Below are 22540 nucleotides of genomic sequence, written 5' to 3' on the forward strand. Positions count from 1 at the left end.
ATATTAAAGTCTACTATGTAGTCTAATGACAAGGATTTGGCTTCTCTCCATATACTTCACTGTGGAATTGCTTCTTTCCCAGAGGTATATATTATAAGTGTTTTTTGCTATTTAAGTCATGACATTGAGGATTTTGAAACTATTTAGGCCCCAGGCGATTAAGTATCTTCCTGCAGTAAAACCTTGTTGCTAAGCAATATTAGTTCAAACCAGGGACTGAATTTATAGTACTTAGTGAATTAGCTCAGTTTTTGGTGCAGGGGTTTCACAGAAACAGTTGACATGTCCACTATTAAAACCACTAACTGACATTGTGCATCATTGTAGGCTAACTGTCAATCTGTGGTTTTAGCACAATACAGTCATAAAGCAGTGGCAATGCATCTACAGCTGGGGTTGCTGTGGTTAGTTGTTGAGCAAGTGTTTATTCAGAATTTTTCTGATGGTCTTCTAATGACCAAATGTGGACATAACTTGAATTGTTGTTGAACATATTTGTTTGAGCAGTCATTTTCTATGTTACGCTATGTTAAATAAAAATAATTTAAGGTATTTAGAGAAGGAAAGATTTCTGCTATCCCTGCAATTGCATTGTTACTGCACTCAAAGAGTATCTCCAGCTCAGACAAGTTTGCTGAGGGTTTAGTCCAATCAGATTGCGGCTCATTGCAGCTCAGATAAGAATGCAGCACAGCTCAGTGCTTACCTGTCCTACATAGACCAGCAGTCTGGCATTGAGAGGGCTCTCATCAGGGCTCAGCCAGAACTCAGAGTTATCATCAGATGATACAGAGAACTGGAAATCACCTGGAGGGGAAAAACATGATCAAAGAGTGTGTTAGTGGAAGTAGATATGATCCCAGATAAGTGTAATCAGAGTATAATCAGATAGGACATGACCTCATAAAATAGATTATTGGTTGTAAAAATGCAACAAAAATTTGATACCCAGACTCCCTCTGGCAGTGGTCATAGATGACGCATTTGGCCACAGTGATATTAAAAGCATTACTGCAACTGAATTTCAAATCCATATGTAACAACCATGTGAATCAAAAATGACCACGTGTGCACAGATCTAAACTAGAAAGAGTATGGAAAAACAAGTAACCAGTAGAGTTGGTTAATTAACATAATCTTTAAGTATAAAAGTGGATAGTCCGGATACTTGAGGATTGTGAACAAGTTGTCAGTTTTGTCTGACAAAACTATTAATAGTAGTACGTTTCCCTTAACTGATGCATGCCTTAAAGCTAGGGTAGGTAATGTATTTCAAAAGCATTTCTTATATTTGTAGAAATTCTCTACATCCCAACAGCAATAAATAAATCAAATGTTCTAAAAAACATCTATGGCACCCAATCATATCACTTAATGATTGGCTGGCCTACCTGCCTGTGCACTCATTGCGCATGAGACTGCATTTTGAAAGAGTAGTTTTCGAGGAAGGTGAGGTCAAGATGCAGGTTGTATGACAATGAGTAATCTTGAGTTTTTATAGTCTGTAATTGGGTAAAGCTCTAAGCCTTTCTATTCGGCTTAGCTCAGGTTATTTAACACTCAATCAAATAGCATAAAAGGTTGTGCCTGGCAGTGTAAGGTGAAGGGCACTTGTTAGAGTACTTGCTGAAATCCCAAAGACAGTACGACCTTTGAGCCATCAGCTGGAGAGAGCCATACCACCAGCAAAAGCTACATAAGAGAATGAAATTAACGGTAATTTAATTAATAGATTGATATTCTGCAATTTGTGTAAGGGCCCTTGGGTGTTCAGGGTTTTCAGTTCCCATAGCAACAGGGCTCAAGGTTAGGGGTACGAGGGTACTGCAATGAGATTTAGCTGTGAGATCTCTGGCTTTCAGGCCTAATAAAAATGTGAATATCCACTATATTAGTGACTCTCAAGTGGTTGGATTAAGAGGGTTGTGGAAATTGTCTACTCTTACAGAGGACACATGTTCAAAAGCCCTCAGCCTCAGACAAGGGACTCACTAATAAGATGAGCTAGTTACCGTCTCTGTATGGGTGAAGAAAGCCAAATATTCTCAGGCCATAGTTCTTCCACTTTGGAGCCACTGCCAGCTTCCTCAATGTGGTTCTGGTCTGCAGTGAGAAACAGAAATAAATTCAGATCATAGATGCAGCAGTTGCTTCAACAAATAGAAGAAAAAAACTTCAACAGACATTTTTATGTGAGTGAACCCTATCCACCAATTGACCATTTGCTAAACCAGCGATTCATAGCTTAGCAACTTTAACTAGGCACGGCAGGCCTGTGAAGCACGGTATCTCTGCACTTGTTGATGTGATATGTCCATGGTGCTATAGAGTAACATTTTGTGTAAGAGGTAAAAAAAAAAAGTAAAACATTTGGAGAGTGGTGGCTTATTTATGACTTTCAAAAAACAAAAATTTAAGAGCAAAAGTGTAAGTAATGGCTTAAACCATGTGTTTGTCAGCTCAAAAGTAAGCCTGACAGGTGTAGCAACAGCAACTAAGGGGACAGATGCTTTGCAAACAGTCAATTTAATGTATCTATAGTGTTAAAACATTTAGTCCACAAAAACACATAAAAGTAACAGAGGGTTATGCTTTATAGTGCACTTACATGAGGGTAGAGAGGAAAGTGCAGATTCTTTCTGAGTTGGGCTATAGAGGAGCCACACCAATCTTCAAACACATGCAGGTTGGCCTGCCCCTTATACTGCCAACACACAGAGAGGAAACAGGTTAATGCAGGCAGTAACAACAGCATTTTTTATTAAATACAGACAGGTAATGCTTCAGTACTTAAGCTGCTGGAGCTCCCTGCTTGCAGGATTTGCACTGGTTTCAGTAGATATATTTTTGTGCTGGAATGTATGTAACTTCTCTCCACCATGCAGAAGAAAATAAATCTTGGTGAAACATGTGACTGCAGCGTGAAATTTCCAATATTCTCACTGTCCTGAATAAGAAACGGTGACAGAGAGCTCGTCAGGAGTATCAGGAGGGAGTCTGAACTGAGAATGTCTGGAGCAGTTTGTCAGAGCTCATCCCCTGCTCATAGTCTGACATTTGTCTGAATTATACAGGGAAATCACAGGACACAGCAAGGACAGATGGTGAAACCAGTTTGCCTTGGGGTATAGTTTCCTCACACACCAACACACAGGTCTGCTCACATACGAGAAACGATGACTCTACAATGACTTGTGTGTCTTACGCTGCTTTGGACGTGAAGCATTTTGGGTCACATTTAATGTAAAAAAGAAAAACTCTATAGAGCAAGTAATAGACGACCAAACAGTAGGGTTTATATTTGTAACTCTATGTTTACATGCGTGGTTAATTTACACAAACTCACAAATTTGTTGCAGCTCGGTGTTAAGCCATAGAAGGTTGCCACAGTGATTTAATTACCTGCAGACTCTTCTCACTGGAGATGATCGACCAGCTGTACCAACACACACTCACATACTGTACACACAATATGCCATCCTTTCGATGCGTGACTAGCAGTCCCAGCAGGCTGCCACTGTAATGCTGCCACAGATATTTAGAACATCACACAGAAAGCTGGCTCTCACCAAATGACTATGCAACGATGCAATTGGGTTCCCTGGTTGGATCAAAGCAAAAGCTGGCCTTACTCCGGCAGCATTTCATTTGATGAAGGTAGTCTTTCTGAGCGTAGAATTGAGCTGCTAGCTGTAACAAGTCTGAGTTGTCAAATTAATCAATCAGGAGGGGGAGTGTAACCTCATGCCAAAAAAAACAACAAAAAAAAACAACCACATCCTGTTGTCCTTTCTTTAGAGGGATTAGAAGGGTGAGACAGGAAAGCCTAAACACATCTCTGCTACTCTGCATCCATGTCTAGATTTAAAAGGAGGAACACGTTGATGGAGGGTGCCATGCTCCTTCAGCATTACACAGGCATTCTAACAGATGGCCTGACCCAAAGTGGTCCTTTTCATTTCCCTCCCAGCTCTGTACGGTCAGCTACGTGCGCCGCACACTGACAGCAGCGCGGCAATTACAGTTCATGCATTAACCATGAGATATTTTTGTTGTGCAAACATGTCAGTCCAAAGCAGTGGGACTACTGATTTTAGATCTTAGATGTTTTTTTATGTGCACATTTTTCCCTTTTTCTCTTGTGAAAAGACTCATGCAAATGAAAAACAGAAAGAGAAAGAGATGGAAATTTACAAGCTTGACAGAATCGGAAATCAGAGAAAAGGGGGGAGTCGAAAAGATGAACAAGAATGTCTGATGCTTAAAAAAAAGAGTGGCATAGCAAGGTTAGAGGGTATTAGCAGACGGGACAAGTTCTTGTGTAAATATGCCTTATGTAAAGCTTTTAATAGATTTCCTGTGGGTTTTAAAAGCAAACCCTTTTCGGCCTGGCACCCTCCTCACCCCTCCTCTTGTCAAATAGTAATAAGAGGGAAGCTTTACAAGTCTGTAATTATTCACACACACATATCCTTGTGTAACCCTGGAGAGGCCACAGTCAGGCTTCTCCTGAGGGGTGCTTGGATTTAATAGGCTTTATTTTGTGGGTGACAGCACTGCAAGATGCCTGTCTGTGATCTAACCTTAACGGGATGTGGAATTGGGCAAGAAGGAAGTTATTTTTTCTTCACCCTCTCTGACTTAAACTCTGTTATCCCTGCTAAACTGCCTTTGCCTAGCTCCTGTTATGTCATTTGGCTTTTCCCTGGGAGTGCTGCTTGTCTCTCTGTCTCTCCTTCAGTGCCACTATCCCTAATGTTGTCTACTCTTCCCTCTGACCTCTCTATTTCCTCCCTGTCCATCCCTCCATCTCTGTCTGTGTGCTGCCAAATGCCGTCAATTTCTCTACACTCTGTCTTTAGTTTCCCTGAGCTCAGCTGTCGACTGTCAGTTCTCTATGCTGTCTTTCTCTATCTTGTTTCTTGTCCCCCTCATGATTCCTCGTTGTGGGATAAAGTGGCGCGCAGATTAACAGTTTGTATAGAGACGGTTACTTGCGTGCGTGTGGGTTTTTGGGGGTTTTCTTGGTTGTACTATGGCAGCTTGTGTCTTTTCAAACGCTTTTTGTTTTTATAACCTTGTCAGCTCACGTTCACATTCAGTAATTGGCTAAAGAAGAGACCGAATGACTGCTGCTGATACCTTTCTTCCTTTCTTCCTTCCTTCTTTCCTTTCTACTCTCATTTGTTGTCCTGTGTAACTTTATCCAAAACCAGAGACAGACCTCTGTCTTGTCCTGCCACCATACACTAGTAGTCTAATCCACAGACAGGAGGAAAGGAGACAGCATTTGTTTTCTGTACTTGCACCCACTATAGCAAAATTCACCACCGGCAACATAGACTACACATACAGAAGCACTGGAGTGGCCAAATCAAACTAGCTCTGTCTGTCAATCACAATCATTATGTCTGTTGTCTGTGGGTTTGATTAGAGGTTTCACTTAGCTTGGGAAAAGTAGTTCTGTGGTGAGCTGAGACAGCAGTCAGCGGCACAAAGTGGCCATTTGTCGGGCTAATTGTTTCGACCTCCAGGCAAAGACAGGGACATCTGATTTTGCTGATATCTGATAGCCAATATTTTCTATGGTCATTTCAGCTGATTGATATAGACATTTCTTTTTTTTATTACTGCATTACAACCATGTGCCTTATATCCACTAGTGGATGAATTACTAAACACTCTACTGCTTCCAAGAGTCTGCAGTCACTCAAGAAGAGCACAAAGTGCAGTTGCATATAGTACGTACAAGGTAGAAAGCATGTACAATAAATAATATATGGCATTTGCGATTGTGTAAATAAAAGGGGGATATCTGCTCTCTTCAAATATAATTTAAGAACTGAACATAGGTAGATATCAACTTTACAAATTAAATTAAAACATTAACATGCAAATATCATTTGATATACAGAATATTGTCAAGTATGAAAACTATCAGATTATTTCCCAAACTATGCCGGACATATTGTACCACTCTATATCAACAATTATTGAGAATAACAAAACAATGTTGTAATAATTACCATTCCAACATAAACCCCCAATGAATGCATTGTTTAATAGATATCATAAAAAATAAAATATTATAAGATATTACTTATAGAATCCTCCAGCTCACCTGTCAAAGTGTCCTTAAGCAAGACACCAAGCCCCAGTTTTTTATTATCTTTTGTCCATTTGTCTATTGTTGTCAGTCTCTCCTAAATCAGAATCCCTTTGTCGTTCCCTGTCATCTTTATCTCTATCCACCCCTTCCCTACTCTCAACACATTCTAACAATTGTCCTGTATATAGTCTTAAGCTGCCACAGCTTCAAAGCAACACACCTATAGGTCTGGCTGTTGGTAAATAAGTGGAGGGGGAGATGGAAGGAGGCAATTAATGCTATCTGTCAAATATGAAGACTGAGGCAAGAAAAGAGAAAAGAAAGACTGGGAAGGGGAAATGACAGGTGCACAGGAAAGACACTGAGCAAGAAAACAAATGATTGAATGAGACGATTTAAATTAAAGAGTGTACAGTGCACTGTTTAAGAGGCTGCTCTAAACAGCACTGTTACTGTCTCGCCTATCTTCCTCAGAACACACATTCCCTCCACATACCAACATGTCTGTGAGCTTGTCTTAACATATCTCTCTCTCAACAGCCCTCCACTTCAATATCTCCCCTCTCTCTCTCTCCCTCAACCATCTGGTTGCACTATCAACCGGAGTACAGATCAGACTTTCCCTTTCCTCTCCCCCTCTTCTCCAGGAGGCTGTCTCCCTTTCCCAAAATCTGGTGAAGCCTTCTGCATTTCCTGCTGGCAGCAAGGCACTGACAAATGGTCGCATGGCGCACCGACTGACGAGCAGTCGCACCAAATGACACTGTAAATCCCCTTTGGATAAGAAAAGTGAGACATGATGTTCCTGGCAAAGGCACACTGTGGTGTATACAATACTACTCAGCTCGCTCCCCCGGGGCATATACTGCAGGCGAGAGGGTATTAAAGCTCACCGTTGATGCATCATAACACATATACTTTGTGGGTTTTTTTTGAGCTGATATGCTAAAACATAAGTGTTGAATGAACAATGAAATGATACGTTACATCTCTCGTTACTCTCTCTGTGACTATTACAGAAATGTTACTGCTTTTTTTTTAAATCTGAATTTCTAGAGGGCATTTTGAAAGTTTCTCCCTGCCTGTCTCATCTTTCTCTGCCTATTAGTAATTTAGGAAAGACGAAAGAAAAAGAGTGGGATGAGTAGGTAGGGACAGCGAGAAAAAGGAGGGTTTTCAAAGGTACAGAGGATTGAAAGAGGGGATTATATGGTGAGAGATAATGAGAGAACTCATTTCACACAGAGGAGAGCAGCGAAAAATGAAAGACAAGGTTCATATGATCTAGATTCCAGCCTCATCAACTGCTGTAATGAGGGTTTGTATAATCTGCCATCTGTCCTACAATTACATGTCTTCTGTCATGCCAGGGATATAACGTGAGGGGGATGGATGTGGCTGCAGTGGATACGTCGAACTGAGGAACGTGAGGCAGGGAATGGAGGATTTTTTTCTTCTGCAGCAAATGTGTCGATCACTCACTCAGCTGTAAAGAGAGGCCGGTAACAGTAATCACATGTATGCCTCCTTGTTTTGTCTATTTGACTTTAGAATTTGGAGTAGACAGACAGATGAAAGAAAGACAGACTGAAGGAACCGCGAGAAGAGACAAATATCACGCTTCTTCTCTGTGTGTCCTTCCCTGGTCTAGTCACTTACACTTAGTGATTGTGTGATGACGGGAGGGTCAGAGACGAGAGAAAGATCTAATTCCACCTCCGGTCTTATTCCTTGCATGTGTTTTTTGTGCAAGGAGCCAGCTGTGAAAACTGGTCCCACCTGAGTCATGTGTCTGTGTTGTGCCACAGTATCTTCCTCACTTCTCTCTTGAGTGGTAAATAATAGGCTGTCCAAATCTGCAATACCACATTTCCAGCTTTGTTTTGTTTGTTTACAGCACATGAGCAAGAAACCAAGACATTTGAGTCCCAGGAGACTGTTATCCTCCATCTATCCTCCACTGTATTTGGTTTAACACCTTTTGAATATCAGATTAACATCACAGCTACATATTTATAGTACATCTGAGATGATGATTTGATTCATGGTAAATCTATGCTCTCTGTGGCTTTAATGAGAAATAGCAACATGTAAAGAAATCATAAAATTCCCACTGATACCAAAATCTACAATGAATTAACTAATCCCTCTTAGCATCACTTTCTTTCTTCTCCTGACTAAATAAAAAAAATGTTCATTATGCTCAAATTCTTTCTGGATCTATGTCGGCTTTGCTGCAAATGACTGTTTATCCCACCATGCCTGGCTAATACTTGACTGTTAAAAAGTGGGCCAGATCTCTTCCTGTTCTCCAAGCCATGTCAGTGTCCCTGACATGCCGGTGTCCTTGACAGACAGAGGACAACCACTCTACAGCTGCTGAATGTCCATGCTAATCCACCAATAGTCACCTCTGAATGAGTTCACTGGCTGGGAATACTCATTCAGTCACTGGTAGTGGCTGGAAACAACCTGCGAGAACCAATGCAGGTTGGAGATTTGCCTTTTCTCTATACATTTCTATCTCTGTGTCTCTAAGGGTACATGCAATACAGAAAGTCAGCAATCCTGTTATTTCACTTGTGCACAACAGCTGAGTTTTTTGTGCCTGTGGCCTTGTATGAATGCTTCTAGATGCCTGTGTGACCTCTGCCAGTCTGTGACAGCTGGCATATGGCACCACTCTACCTCCACCAGCCTGAGTCTACGCCTCAGACCTCTGCCATCTTGGCTGTGCACCAGGAAAGCAAGTTACTGCTGGTAATTAGGACAGATAGCTAGTGAGGAAAGCAAAGGAAGAGCTGTTGCGCTCCATGATTTCTGACAGACTTGGCTTAGGCTTGACATGGCAGAAGTCTGAGATAAGAGAGGGAGAGATTTTCGAGGATACAAGTTCATGGAGATGTATGAAATGTTTGGTAGAATTATGCTAGATTTGCATAATATTCACAGAAACTAAATGGCATGTTGCTTTATGAGTAGGCTGGAAATGAGTCGAAGAAATGGCATGTTGACTTCTACAAGTGAGCTTTGATGCTAGTCAAGCCTAATGTAGTGGAAAAACTAGTTGGTGTGGATGCTGCAAAATTAATTTCCCTTTTGAGGCTGGTTCGCTTTTCCAATTCAAACCATAAATAAGAAATCATGTTTGGTCAATGAAATCATGTACATGTCTTTTAAGTGCAAATACGTTCTATAATTTTAACAGTGTTCACATACAAAATGATAAAAAAGAAAGCACAGAAAAAAAACAGGATGTTCATAATAAAGCATCTCGCTGTGATCAGGCCATGGAATCCATTTACATTTGTGCAATTAGTCACATGGTCCAGATTCAGATAGCTTGTTTGGCTGCAGTCCTAGCTTGGCTGTTTCATATCAACGTGACTTCTCATTTTCTAAGTAGCACTATTTTAAATTATGCCAAAAGCGTCATCCAGACATATAATGCAAGCCTTTCCATATTCGAGCAACAGATGTTTCTAGGCAGGATGACAGATATCATCCACATGTGACAAAAGCCTTGTTGTGCTAATAACAAAGTAAGAAAATATGGAAGGATGTGGGTTATGAATATATTTTAGCGCTACATTTTAACTTGGATGTATTGTTTTGCTGAGACAAAGCACAAAGGCAAAGACAGGCTAACTCAAGACCGGCTCACCCAGGGAATTTTGCTGAGATAAAACAACAGCTACTGTAACATTATCGGCCACATACTGTGTTCAGCACCCCTGTAAAGCTGCCTTGTGCAGAAGATTACATGCACAATGCTTTAAGGGGCCAGAAAGCTAAGAACAAGGCAGTGAAAGATAGAGAATCTTGTAAAAAAAAAAAAAAAACACAGTATCGCTGCAGTCAAACTAATCTACTTAAAAATAACTTGTGCAAGAGTAATTTTGTATTATACATCTCATTCTGTGTGCACAAACTGTTAGATTCTCCACAGTTTGCCTAGAACTTCACACTGTGGTGTTCAGCAGAGATAGTTAGACTTTACCCCAGGTAGAGAACGAGTAATAAATCATATTTTGCAGATTAGGCTTGCAGACACACACACACGCACACATACACACACACATACACAATCCTTTAATTAAACTCTGCTGAACAGGTTACAAATCTAAAGCCGCTTCCATATCACAAATCCGCTGCTTAATTGCCCTGTCTGCTGCTCCCTTTGTTGCAGCGGGTGTGTAAACTACATCAGTAAGTGAGCTGAATAATTTGGATGAATCAAATCAACTTGTAATCTTCGAGTCATAGGTGCCTTTAAATATAACCCGCTAATGGCTTTGGATGAAATATGATCATCCATCACACAATAATTTATCATCATAACCGTAAGGTACATTTTGTTCTTCCGATAATAGAACCGTGACTGGAACTGAGAATGACTGGATCTCTATTTGACCTCAAATATCAACTTTGCTTAAAAGGACAACTGAGAGAAAATGGGAGTAATACATCTGCAGCTAAATTATATTTCACAAAAAGCAAACACTCAAATACGAAGCCAGTGATGAATAAAACCATTTTCACAAAGGTTAATCGCTGATAAAAGTTTGGTGTGTGCGTGTGTGTGTGTGTGTGTGGGGGGGGGGGCTTTGCTGAATTTAGCTGATACAATTAGCAAAGCAATTGAAGTACCTCAATTTAATATTCCATATCCATCTGATATAATGGAAGTAAGTGGTTAAAAAGAAGATGATTAGGAGTCTGAGAAAGAGAGAAAATCATTTGTATTACCTCCGGTTTCCATGGCAATTTCTTGTGGTGCTGGCTAAGGAACTTCCGGATGTGGGCATGGTCTCTGCCGTCAGCCCCTCCTGTGATTGGCTCATCATCCTTGAAAGAAATACAGCACAAACAAGGACACGAATCAGTCACCACAAAAAAAGAGACAGGTTTTTAAAAGGTCATACATCCATTATTGGGTGATTCTCCCTATACCCTACATAATTGATACATGAGATAAAGTAGCATCATTAGTTAAAACCACAGACTTTTCTAATTTATGGAAGCATAGTGTGCATCACACAGCTAAGTATACCACACACACACATATATCGCGCAGGCCAAGCAAACACAGGGTTATTTCCTCATAAGGCTACTATTAAGACCTTGTGGAATCTCCTCTTCACCATTCACTCTAATCCAGCGTTTGACTCGCCAAAGCCCTAATTTCCAACATACTCTAACCATCCACCCTGCCGGCCAAGTTCTCCTCCCCAGGGAGCCTGAACTCTCCCCCCGATCAGGGATTTAGACCGGTGCTCCGGCCAGAGCACTGCAGGGCTCTTTCTCTGTGGCCTGCTAAGAGGCATGTTAATGTTAATGCTGTGGTGTGACGGACAGGACAGAAGAGAGAGGAGTGCAGGTTCTCGGGCCAACCATGAGGAGATAAAAGGCTCCCGAACTCCCACAGGAGGAACCAAGTCGCAGAGCTATTAAATGAGTGGCAAAACATCATCCATTTAGCAGGGATGTCAAAGAGAGATATACCTCCACCAAAACACACTGGAGAGGTTTTCGGCACCCCTGAAATGAGGGGCTTTTGTCGAGAAGTCACCAGTGTTATCAAAAGAATCAGGGGAGGAAAAATACATTTTTAGAGTGGATAAGGCAAAGAGACAGAACTGTCGGATGCCAAGCCTTTGATTACTTTTTTAACTTCCAAGGGATCGAGATGAAGGAGGGCAGGGAAGGTAAAGATGAAGAAATGTGACAACAGGCTCCTGTCTGACACCGGAGGAGCGTAAAGTGCCTGATGTTTGTGCGTAACCACAGACTCACAAACAAGCTCCAGCACTTTGTCTGACACATGCACAAAAAAATTGTGAATCACACATGGATCCACCGAAGGACACAACATTCATATTGCATCAGCTGGAGTCTCGCATGAAACAAAGAAAGCACAAGAATAAACGTACGAGACAGGACTTGGTGGTCAGTAAAATACAAGGCGCAGACAAATCATGAATTGTTTGGAAATGCTGGAAAACCTGATTTCAACACCTGCAGCAAAATGATCTATTTTTTTAAATCATCATTTCATTACATAACAATGTATCTGTTTAGAATACTGAATCCTACTGTAGTACAGCTTGTACACATTTACCTAAAAAAAGAATGACACATCTTAATAAATGTAATAATGAACTTTGAATCTTATCTTATCAGCTTATTTCTGCAACTATTTCTGTTCTGGGAATTCATACCATTACAGCTCTATTTCCTCATTAACCCTTTGCACTTTTGAGTGCGTCATTAAGTTAGAGGTGTTGTTTTTCTTGTCATCAACACTGCAAAGCTTGGTGTTGGTGCCATTTCAAATAGACTTTAGACCTGAACTGTCTCACATTGTGTGCTTACTGTGAGCAATCCAAGAACCAAGAGCTTTATGTTCCTGCCTGCCTCTGTTTTCAGCTAATCAGCTTTCACTATTAGAACAGGTGTGATGACTGTTTGAATGATGATGAAAGATTATCCACGTAGGTAAATAACTTTGGGATCTGCAGTTACTGGTTGTGATTAAAAGTGAGAATGTTTTAGAGATAATATGTTGTCAGCCTAAAAGCCCAAACTCTAAATCACTGCTAGGGTGTGGATTGTAATTCATACAGACACCACTTTCCTAAAGCGATGCCTCAGCTCGATCCAACTCAAAGTCTGCTTATCGATGCAATACTAAAAGGTACAGTTAAACTCATTGACCCAAGGTTGCACTGCATCCTTCATCAGCTGCATCTCTTTTTACTTTATTGTGTATATCGACTTTCCACTTCGGCAAGATGTTGCCATTACTTATAGCACACTACAAATACTTATTTGTGTGACTCATTACTTCAGAGTTACAATCTCTAATTTATAAGCAGATCTACATTTTTTCTGGCACTGGGCCCAGAACTGTGTTATCATGTTTTACTGATAATTAAAGTTGATGCTAAGGGGGGCCTGTCAGATGGCCTGTATTAACCATTGCGTAAAGGCAAAACTGGGAATATCAATCACACTGATGAAACTGACTATTTATCATATGTTTACATTGCTATTTACCTTGTTGACTTTCACTCAAATAGAGTGACAAATGGCCCATAACAATGTGGGCATTTGTCTGCTATGGCAGCAATGCATCAGAGACAGAAACAGTGAGGGAGAGTAGCACTTCATTACAGCTAAGCTAAGTTGTTTTATGTATGAACACGCGTGGCAGAGGTTGTTAATCTCAAGAGGCTTTGATTGATAGATTAGCTGTCAAATCAGTGGGCGTTTGCCACTTACATCCATCAATCCCACCAGTCAAAAAACTCCCTCTAGTAGGTGCTAGCTTCCCAGTTGTTTCCTTCCAGACACCCCACATTCACACAGCACAATTCAAACGGATGACCTTGCTGATCCTAGCCCCGGGAAACAGCTGGATCCAGTGTCCTAGAATACCAATGAGCTTAATTAATCTCCCTTATTAAACACAAACAAGCCCCAGTCTGTGGGGTGGTGAAGTAGTGGGAGGGGGGTAGAGCAGATAGAGCAGAGCCGAGATCTGGGGCTTGTTTCACCAATCTCTCAACCCCCCACCCACCATGATAACTCCAGTGAATGAGCTCAGATGGCTCCCAAAAGTCCACAAATCATAGTTTCATTCCCATTGACCTGCTGTGTAAAAATTGATAAGCAGTGTCGGAGTAATGACATTATTATGACAATTTTTCATTCATGTTAACCACCACAGAGATATACAGTATGTTAATTAGTCCCACCATAATAATAATATGGATGCTTCCCATTTTTCATCCTATAGTCTTGCTGAATCAACAGTGGCTCTTGGTCACTGGCTGTTTATTGTTCATATTAATAAGTGTAGCTGGAAGGCAAAGATACCTGGGTGACATTTACTTTAGCAGTGACTAATCGCAATGATTCATCACCCAAAAGAAAAGCTGTGATGAAAAGCTCCCCTTATCTGTCATGGTGATGTTGTATGTTGTATGATTCAAAAAACAAGTATTCAGATACATCATATTGTGCATCAGACAATATTGGATAAGAATTTATATCACCATAGACCAAACATTTCCAGTCTATGTGACAGGATGGCAGTGGAGGTGATGCATAAGATGAGATATTTCGACAGAGAGAAACAGCTTGATAAAAGAGAGGGTGAAATGATGAGAAGAGACAAAAACAAAAATGGAGAATAAAGACGTACAAAGTGGCAGACTGGAGACAGAATAAGCAACATGGCACATGACACATGAACACAGACAAATGAGAGAAAAGGTGAACAATGGAGCAATAAAGAGGAAAAAAGAGCACGACTGAGAGAACACCTTTGATAGGTAGTGCACAGTGCGTTGCCTCAGAAATCTCTCTGTCTGAAGCAACTGCGGACTGCCAGATTCCCTTTCCTACCTCTCTTTACTGAACAGACCAAACAGACCAGTGTCTGCTTGGTTTCAGAGCAGTACGGCAAAGCTCTGTGAAGTATTACGCACTCACCAGCACTGTGACTCTGTATGTGATGTGACTACAACTCAAAAGAATGATTTTCTCTTCACAATTCTCAAGATACCATAGATACAGAGTTTCACTATACCACAGAGGGTTAATGTAAGATAATAATAACAACTTGTTCCTTAACATCCTGATTCATCATGTCCTTCATTGAAATGTTTGGTTTATTTAAATAAATAATGTTTAAGGTTAGGGTAATTCAAATCAAAACTAAAACTTGGGAAAAGGCGAGTTCTCATGGCCAGAGCTCACATCACCCACTCTACATTATACAAAACGCTGCAATAGTATCAAAAGATAAAACACGTGCCTCACATTAGCCAAGGTTGACTTCATGGCTCATGTGAAATGCTCGAAAAAATGTAAGAATCTAATTCAAAAAAGGAAGGTGTAGGTGAGTACATTGGGTGAATCTTAATGTAATTCCTGACATTTAAGGTGCATTCTAATAAATGCATGGAATTTACAATATAATAATGAATGAGGTACTTGATTGAGGAGTCATCTAATCACTGTAGCATTGCAAAGAGTAGATGAAGGTCGATGTGTAAGGTTATTATTATTATTATACATGTTTCACTTGGTGGTGTCCAAGGGTCCAAGTAATAAAGAAAACAGTGCAGGTAACAATGAGGAAACCTGTGATTTGTATAATGTTCTGCAAGATGAGCTATGGGTAGGGAGTGTTGATGTGGCTCACTTTTATTTCTGTACTTACCTTAGAGAACCAATTATGCCACCTCAACACAGGGAGGTTGAAATGTGCTGAACTACTCTCACAAGAGTCTTGTGGGAATTCAAAAGTGTGTTTATACAAGTCCTTGGATATTATCATGGGAAAAGCAGCACTATAAGGCTCAAGGTAATCGTTAGAAATGTCTTCAGTGTGACCCATATGCACCTGGTCCTTCACTTACCACAAACACAGTCACCGTGGCAACCACATGAAATTCATGTGTTTTCCTCATGCTGTGCTGGCAATTTAAATGCCCTGGCATCATTTGATGTTTCAAAGTGTACTGTGTGTTCATAGGCCTTTGATTCACACAATAAATGTACATCTCTTTTGAGTAGTTAAGTTATTGTTCTTCACAACAGAAGACCAGTAGTGCTCATACCATGGTACTTGCTACTTGCTTTTTAAAATTCAGAAAATTAACACAACCATAAACATGGCTGTGTTAACTTGAAATTGTCTTCTTTAGTGTTCTGAAAACAGGGGAAGTCAATTGATGAAAGCTGGCCACTTTGATATATGTCCAACATTGGCACATCAGCAAAACTGAAATTAAATTTTTGCCTGCAGACTGCCATATGTTGATGTAGCTGTTCAGGGTGTTGGCTAATGAATAGGATTGTCCTGGGAACCACCTCAGTGATCCTGGATCAGCGCTTGCAAGCGCTGAGAGGTTGAATAAATCTGCACCCTGATCTCACAATCAGCCGTTCTAGTCTATTTCAGTAAGAATGCAGCTTTGGGAGCGCCAATACCTTCACATCCAAATCCCTATACCTTTTAACAAAGTGGCTGGCACTGCTGAATAGAAATCAGCCCAAGCACATTCAGTTAAACTATTGCAGAACAAATCCCAGCCAAGAGAAAGAAAGAGTGCAACTATTTTTGTCTCGCTGCTTGCATTATTCATGTAAGAAATTACATGCCGGTCAATGGAACAGTAGAAAGGCTGAGTGAGGAAGAGAGGGAGAAAAATTGAACATAAATAAGGGACGGCTGCAGTCAACAATAGGAGTGATAGAGTCAGTGGCTCCAATTCATTAGTTGGAAGATTAATGGTGCAGAGATGAGTACGGCAGGGAGACAATAAGACACAAAGGAAAAGAAGAAGGGGAAAGAGGGAGGGAAGGGGGAGATGGACGTATGGCGAGAAGAAAAACTGCAGACAGTTGAGGGAGAAAAGGGGCGAGGATGAGCAATTATTATCCTGCTTGGGTACTTATGAGGCACTGATTTCAATGTGCTAATGATGAGCATGTTTGTGCATACATGATTTCGTTCTTACCAACATGTTCATGAAGCATGTATGTCACAGAGTGTGTTATTTATTGATTCAGCTCTGGGACAAGGTGGTAGGACTTCTGTCATGCTTCAGTCCACATCAGTACAGCAGGCATGTAAGGACAATGGCTGTGAGGAGCAGCGCAATCTCTCTCTGGATCAATAGTGGTCTGAAGAGTTGTCATTTTTAGCTCAAGTTTTCTTATTTAAAATGAAAATTCAATGTCTGCAGCCCTCTAGAAATAAAACTGGATGTATAATCTGAATACATTTTAGATAATACTGCTGCATTATTGGTGCCAGCAACGTATCAGAATGATACAAAAAATTTTGGCAGACTGATTGAGGACAGAATTTTGCGTTAGGTTGAGAGGTGGGGAGACAGCAGGCAAAGCTTAAGCTCTCTATTTGATGGCATGTAATCTCTGCACTGTAATTAAGACTGTCTGGGAGGTGCTTCAATACAGCCTTAGGAAAAATACTCTGTGGAAAGACTGCAAAAGGTGGCTTTAATCATTATAAATTTAATGTAAGTAGACCCTGAACAAGATACGAGTCAGATTAGTGTAAAAGGAGAAATTGTTGGAAGGGGACACAGAGCAGATGCAGCCAGCATCTGAGCTGGAATCCAGCCTTATGCCGCGCTCTCCCTTTGCTGGAGTAGTGCTGCATTTTTTTTACTGTCTGAGTAAACAAGTAAACAAAATGCATTACATACCTTTTTCTATCACAGTAAGGTTTGAAGGAAAAGGGTGAATAAAGAACAGAGGTCTGTCATTCATATTAGCCCTTGGTTTTCTGTCCAGGCTGATTACGGCTGATGGGGTGTGACATGGGGCAGCTGGCAAACAGAACAGGCAAACAGTTAACTGCCAATCATTGCTGACCTGCTCGGTTCTCAATCTGACCCAATCAACACAGAGCCTGCTGCAGAGAAACTGAGGCGGTCTCAGACAAAGATGGACACGGACACACAAACCGACAAAACAGGCTGGCCATGCTGTAATGAGACAAGTATGTTTACAGCAATGGTGCATTAACTTGTACTGAGCAACCATTTTCACAGCCCTGAGCAGAGAAAACAAAGATAGATGGATGGATAGATAGATGTAATTTTTCATAAGCTGCCATTAGGTTTTTTTTAAACATAAACATATCAGTACTGGCCACAGTAGGCTCAGAGTACAGCTACACATTTAAAAAAAAAAGCCCATGGTTGCACCACCAAAGGTTTAAAAAAAGGCTTACATTTTTGAGAAAATGCTTTTTTTTCAGGAAAATGCTGAACAAAAGGTTTCTCAGGAGTTTCAACAATAACAAGGATTGAAAGAAGCAACAAAGTCCTTATACAGAGATTGGATTTGTTAGTGAGAGAATATAAGGTGCTATATTATACCTGCAGTCGAAAGTAAAAGATTGTCGAACATAAAGAGGGAAAAAATACAGCTCACTTTGGGAACATCTGCTGTTTCTTCAGTTTCTAAACATTCTAATTAGCTTAATAACCAGCGGAAGCTAATCTGAACTTGTCTGCTTGTGGATAAATATGCACATTGTCTGAGCCTCAAGCAGTAATGAAGTAAGAAGTAAGTAAAGTAATAGCTTCAGCAGTTGTGTCACTTGTGTCGCCAATTCTTTTCTTTTTTCAATAGCCGCTGTGTCCATGTGAAGTTTTATTTTATATTTACAAAGCAATATGTCTACATGTGAAGGTCTAAGTTTTACTTTTACTTTTCTTTCCTATAGGTGGCGCAGGGTTACAGGTGTACAGGTAACAACCCAATGTCCAGAGGTGCTAGGCATCTAAAAAGTGTGACGACTGAATTCACACTAAAGGTACTTTTCTGTTTGCTTTGCTTCCTCTGTGCATAGCTACAGTATGTCTGTGTATGTCTGTGTGGTGAGATTTTTTCCATCAGCTCTGTTTATTGCACATGTCACCAGAAAGAAACCTCAGCACATTTGGTAGTAGTACAATACATAAACGTAATATACTAAAGTACTGTCTCCTCCTCCCACTCTACCACAAACAGCTCAGATGACCTAAAACCAGGGATGTAATATGAGGTAACTCTTAGTCCATGCTGCACACACACACACACACACTCACACACTCAGTCACATCTAGTTAGTGAAATGAAACACATTAAAATGCTAAAGTGAATTATGAATGAAAGAAGGGCTTGTGTAAAGTTTAATAACAGGAGGTACTAGGAAATGTTCTGAAGCCTTTAATCTGGAAGTGACCCTTCATAGCCTCAACCACGATCAAAAATTAAATCATTATATGAATTCACATGCGCACCAACCCATAGCACACACACACACACACACACACACTGGTTTTATACACAGATTTATATGGATCCAATAACACATTTAAAAATACTTACACACACATTTCTCCCCAGCTCCTACTCCACGTCAAGGATAACAGCACAACTGAGAGTAAAACTGGCAGATGGATTCAAAGCTCTAAAATTATGACAGACTAAAATACACACTTACTGGGATTAATAAACTAACAGCAAGACCCCTAGGAGGTGGTCACATCAAGTGCTATTATGGAGATTGCGCGGAGATTAGCTATGCCTACAATCAATACTTACATGTTCTTATCTTACCCCTCCTGAATAAATACAATGATAGCAAGACTCTCATAAAGGACATCTACAGGTCTATTTCTTGTCTTTTTCTTCATTTGGACAACAAAAAAGTAATTTTGCTTGTAACATTTGTATAACATACTGTATAAACTGTATAACAGGGACTATTCTTACCTGTCATAACAAGAGAAGCACAGCTCTAACCAATAACACTAACTATGTTTCATTTAGATGTTCCAGTGAACCAGCATGCTTTACCAGTGCCCTTCACTGGCACAGCAGCATCTAAAGTGGAGCAATTAGTTACACCTGTGTTTGATGAGTCAAAATGTCTGCTGTGAGGAAGGTCTATAGGCTTGCTAAATGTTAAGTGTGCCAGCAGTGTGCTTCTGCTATCAGTCTAAGGCACAGGGGGAAAAGTGACTGGCACTGTGCAATAGTTTCATCTGTTGTCAACTCACAATCACCGCTCATGGGTATTTATCTCCCCTGTAGTGAGAGACAAGCAGCCAACAATATGGTTTCTGGAGTGAGAAAAGAAAAGATCAAAGTCATAGTGAGTGTTCACTTTGTGTCTGCACAAGCTCTGTCTTAACCGCATGGGTATTCTGTAAATTAACCACTGTACCCCAGCCTCGATTGTGAGCTCTGTCACATTAACCTGTCACACAAAAAACGGTTTGGCATCAAACACGAAAAAAAAAAAAAATTATCAAAATCAAGGGCAGTGTGGGGTTCTCTGGTTGCCTAGGGGTTTCAGGCGAAGAAACAAAAAGTACCTGCTTCAAGTCTGACCCAGGAACTGTGTTGCACAACTCTCTTTTGGCCTGTCTTTTTATAACTGCTGACACCCTAATAAAGGAATGAAAAAAAACATGAAAATTAGATTTGTGAAATATTAAAATTGTGTATTAAAAAAAGCTTTGTCATCATAAATGCATCCACATGTTTTGTGAATGTCACTATACAAGCAGTTACATCTAGAACTTACAGCAAACAAGACATATTGACTGTGTAATGTGTGGTGCAGCACATTTCACATGTGGTATCTGTGATATGTAGGTTGGCTATTGCCTGCCCGATTTCTGCTACTGACATTTCTGCTGACCGGCACTCTCGAGCACTCTGTCCAGCTTTAGTATTTTCTTCCCTCCATCTTTCTTCCTTGGGCAATTTTCCAGCTCTTTTCTCCCTTCTTTTCTACTGAGAAATACTGTTTAATTTAGTGTGATTTAACTTTTTCTCCAAGTCCAGAGAGAGTTAAATGAAAGCTTAATACAAAACCAGCCCCTCCCTGACTAGATGTATGAGGGGCCACTTATTATGTAAGCTCTTTAAGTGCTCTGTTTGTCAAGTACTCCATTTAAAGGCTCCTTAAAGACCTGGTACAACCGCAAACTAACCAGGATTAATGGTAGAAGAGTAAGTAACTATCAATCAGAGCAAATCCTATCCTTAGCTTTCCATCCTGGGTACAGACCGATAATGAAAATAATTCTGGAGAAAAAGGCTAAAATGAAAAAAAAGCTTGATACTTTAAGCACACAAGAAAAGGTTCCATTTAGAAAGCTAGAATAAACACAAAAGCTGTCATGAAAATAAACATTAGGTAAAAAAAAAAGTCTTCCATTTATTTGACTTTGTTTTGTTTTAGTAGTTTTAATTTAGGAGGCTGGCCAGTGGGAGACAGGCGGAGATGAGAGGAACTTGTTGCCACACCAGGCTCCATTTTTACCTCACTAAAACAAACACAAGGATGTGTCCGCAAAGCCTAAGGCACCAGGAGATGATGACTTTTAGTTTTAGTTTTTTTTTTTCTTTTTTTTTCGTTTTCATTCTTTTCCAGTCCTTTGCTTCTTTTTAAAATGTGCTATCATCCCTGAGCCAAGAGAACATTTCAGGCTCAGTCTTTCGTCTTAAAGAAAGCTATGTGCGTCTGTAGCTCAGCATCCATGCATGGATTTTGTGCATCTACATATGTGCATGTTTCAGATGACTGGCATCTTTGACGTTTGTGACACATTTTAAAACAACTGCTTTGCTCCTGGAGCCCCTCTTTTCTCTTGGAGCCGCTCCACCTCTATAGTCCCGTCAATGCAACTCAAACAGACAGGACAGACATGAGCAGCTTTAAGGAGATGGCTTCCAGTTAATAAACTGTGTCAAAATAAATATCTCTCCTCCACAGCACACTTCATCAACTGCACACCTGTTTGGAGATCTCACATCCACCTGTCTGGTCTCTGCTGTCTCCATTAAAAAAGTCTATTCTTCATTTTCTCGCCTCCTTGCTTCTATGTTGCTCCATGTTGCGTCGTCATCTGCAAATATCCCTCATTCCCTTTGTCACCAAGACAACAAGACAGACAAAGAGTAATTAAAACCGCCCCTGCTGCTTTGTGTTTAATGTCCCTGTCAGCCCGCCATAGCCTTGGAGCCACTTCACAGCAATGTGCTGCCTCCATTTGGCCTAACAGCTCTTTCACAACACCAAGTCACACAAACTGCTGAACCGAGGTCACATTTATGCAATTTTATTCATAAATTTCTACAGCTAACCTGACAGAGAAAACTTACTGGAGGTAAGGCTTTTATTGTTTTCCACAGCAGCCAAATTCCATGACATTTTTGATTTCTCTGGCTTCAAAGTGTGGAAACACTTGGGCCAAGCTCTGAAAATAAAGCTATATTTCTACCATGTCAACATAGTTTCTGGTACACTACTGTCAGGAAGAACATTCTGCAATCCTTTACTAATGATATGTATGGTATTTCTAATAATGCCAGTCTGGGTGATTCAGAAAGTGGAAGACTGCTGTCTTTTATCTCATATCTGCTTCACCTGTCTTGGTTTCACAGAGAGCTTGTGTTGTGTGAACTATGCATTACCTACATAACGAAAAAACATGTTCTGTAGGGATAGCTCTCGTGGCCCCTTGCTGCATGTCATCCCCTCTATCTCTGTCTCTCTCTCTCTCTCTCCCCTTTAGGCATCAAAACTACTTGGTTAGGTTTAGGAAAAGATCATGGTCTGGGTAAAAGTACATTAGTTATGTCATTTAAGCTATATATGTAAGTTAGTGATACCAGAGTGTGAAATTTCAGAACAACGTGCGTCGGAGCAATGGGCATTTGTTTTCAGACAAATGGGCTTTCAATTCATTCAATGAGACATTTTTTGGATTATTGAGGTTTCAGAATAATGGGCCGTCGGAACAATGGCATGGCACCCTAAAAAACAAGCTGCATAGTGTTTGCTGATGTAAACAGCACCTTTTATCACCTGTTTGACAC

The 22540-nt window shown here is 40.5% G+C and overlaps 1 protein-coding gene across 1 annotated transcript in view; it reads right to left on the bottom strand.

Annotated features, from left to right (window-relative positions):
* Positions 1–22540, bottom strand: part of b4galnt4a (beta-1,4-N-acetyl-galactosaminyl transferase 4a) — a 124772-nt gene that overhangs the window by 45740 nt on the left and 56492 nt on the right. The window contains exons 3-6 of the mRNA XM_035665693.1: positions 10859–10957; positions 2609–2704; positions 2013–2103; positions 707–807 (exon numbers count right to left, since the gene is read on the bottom strand). Coding sequence (XP_035521586.1) covers positions 707–807; positions 2013–2103; positions 2609–2704; positions 10859–10957 — 387 coding nt within the window. The remainder of the gene's footprint in view (positions 1–706; positions 808–2012; positions 2104–2608; positions 2705–10858; positions 10958–22540) is intronic.

Source organism: Morone saxatilis, unplaced genomic scaffold (assembly GCF_004916995.1).
Source record: "Morone saxatilis isolate NCDOM2014 unplaced genomic scaffold, NCSU_SB_2.0 Contig2, whole genome shotgun sequence".
Classification (NCBI taxonomy): Eukaryota; Metazoa; Chordata; class Actinopteri; family Moronidae; genus Morone; species Morone saxatilis.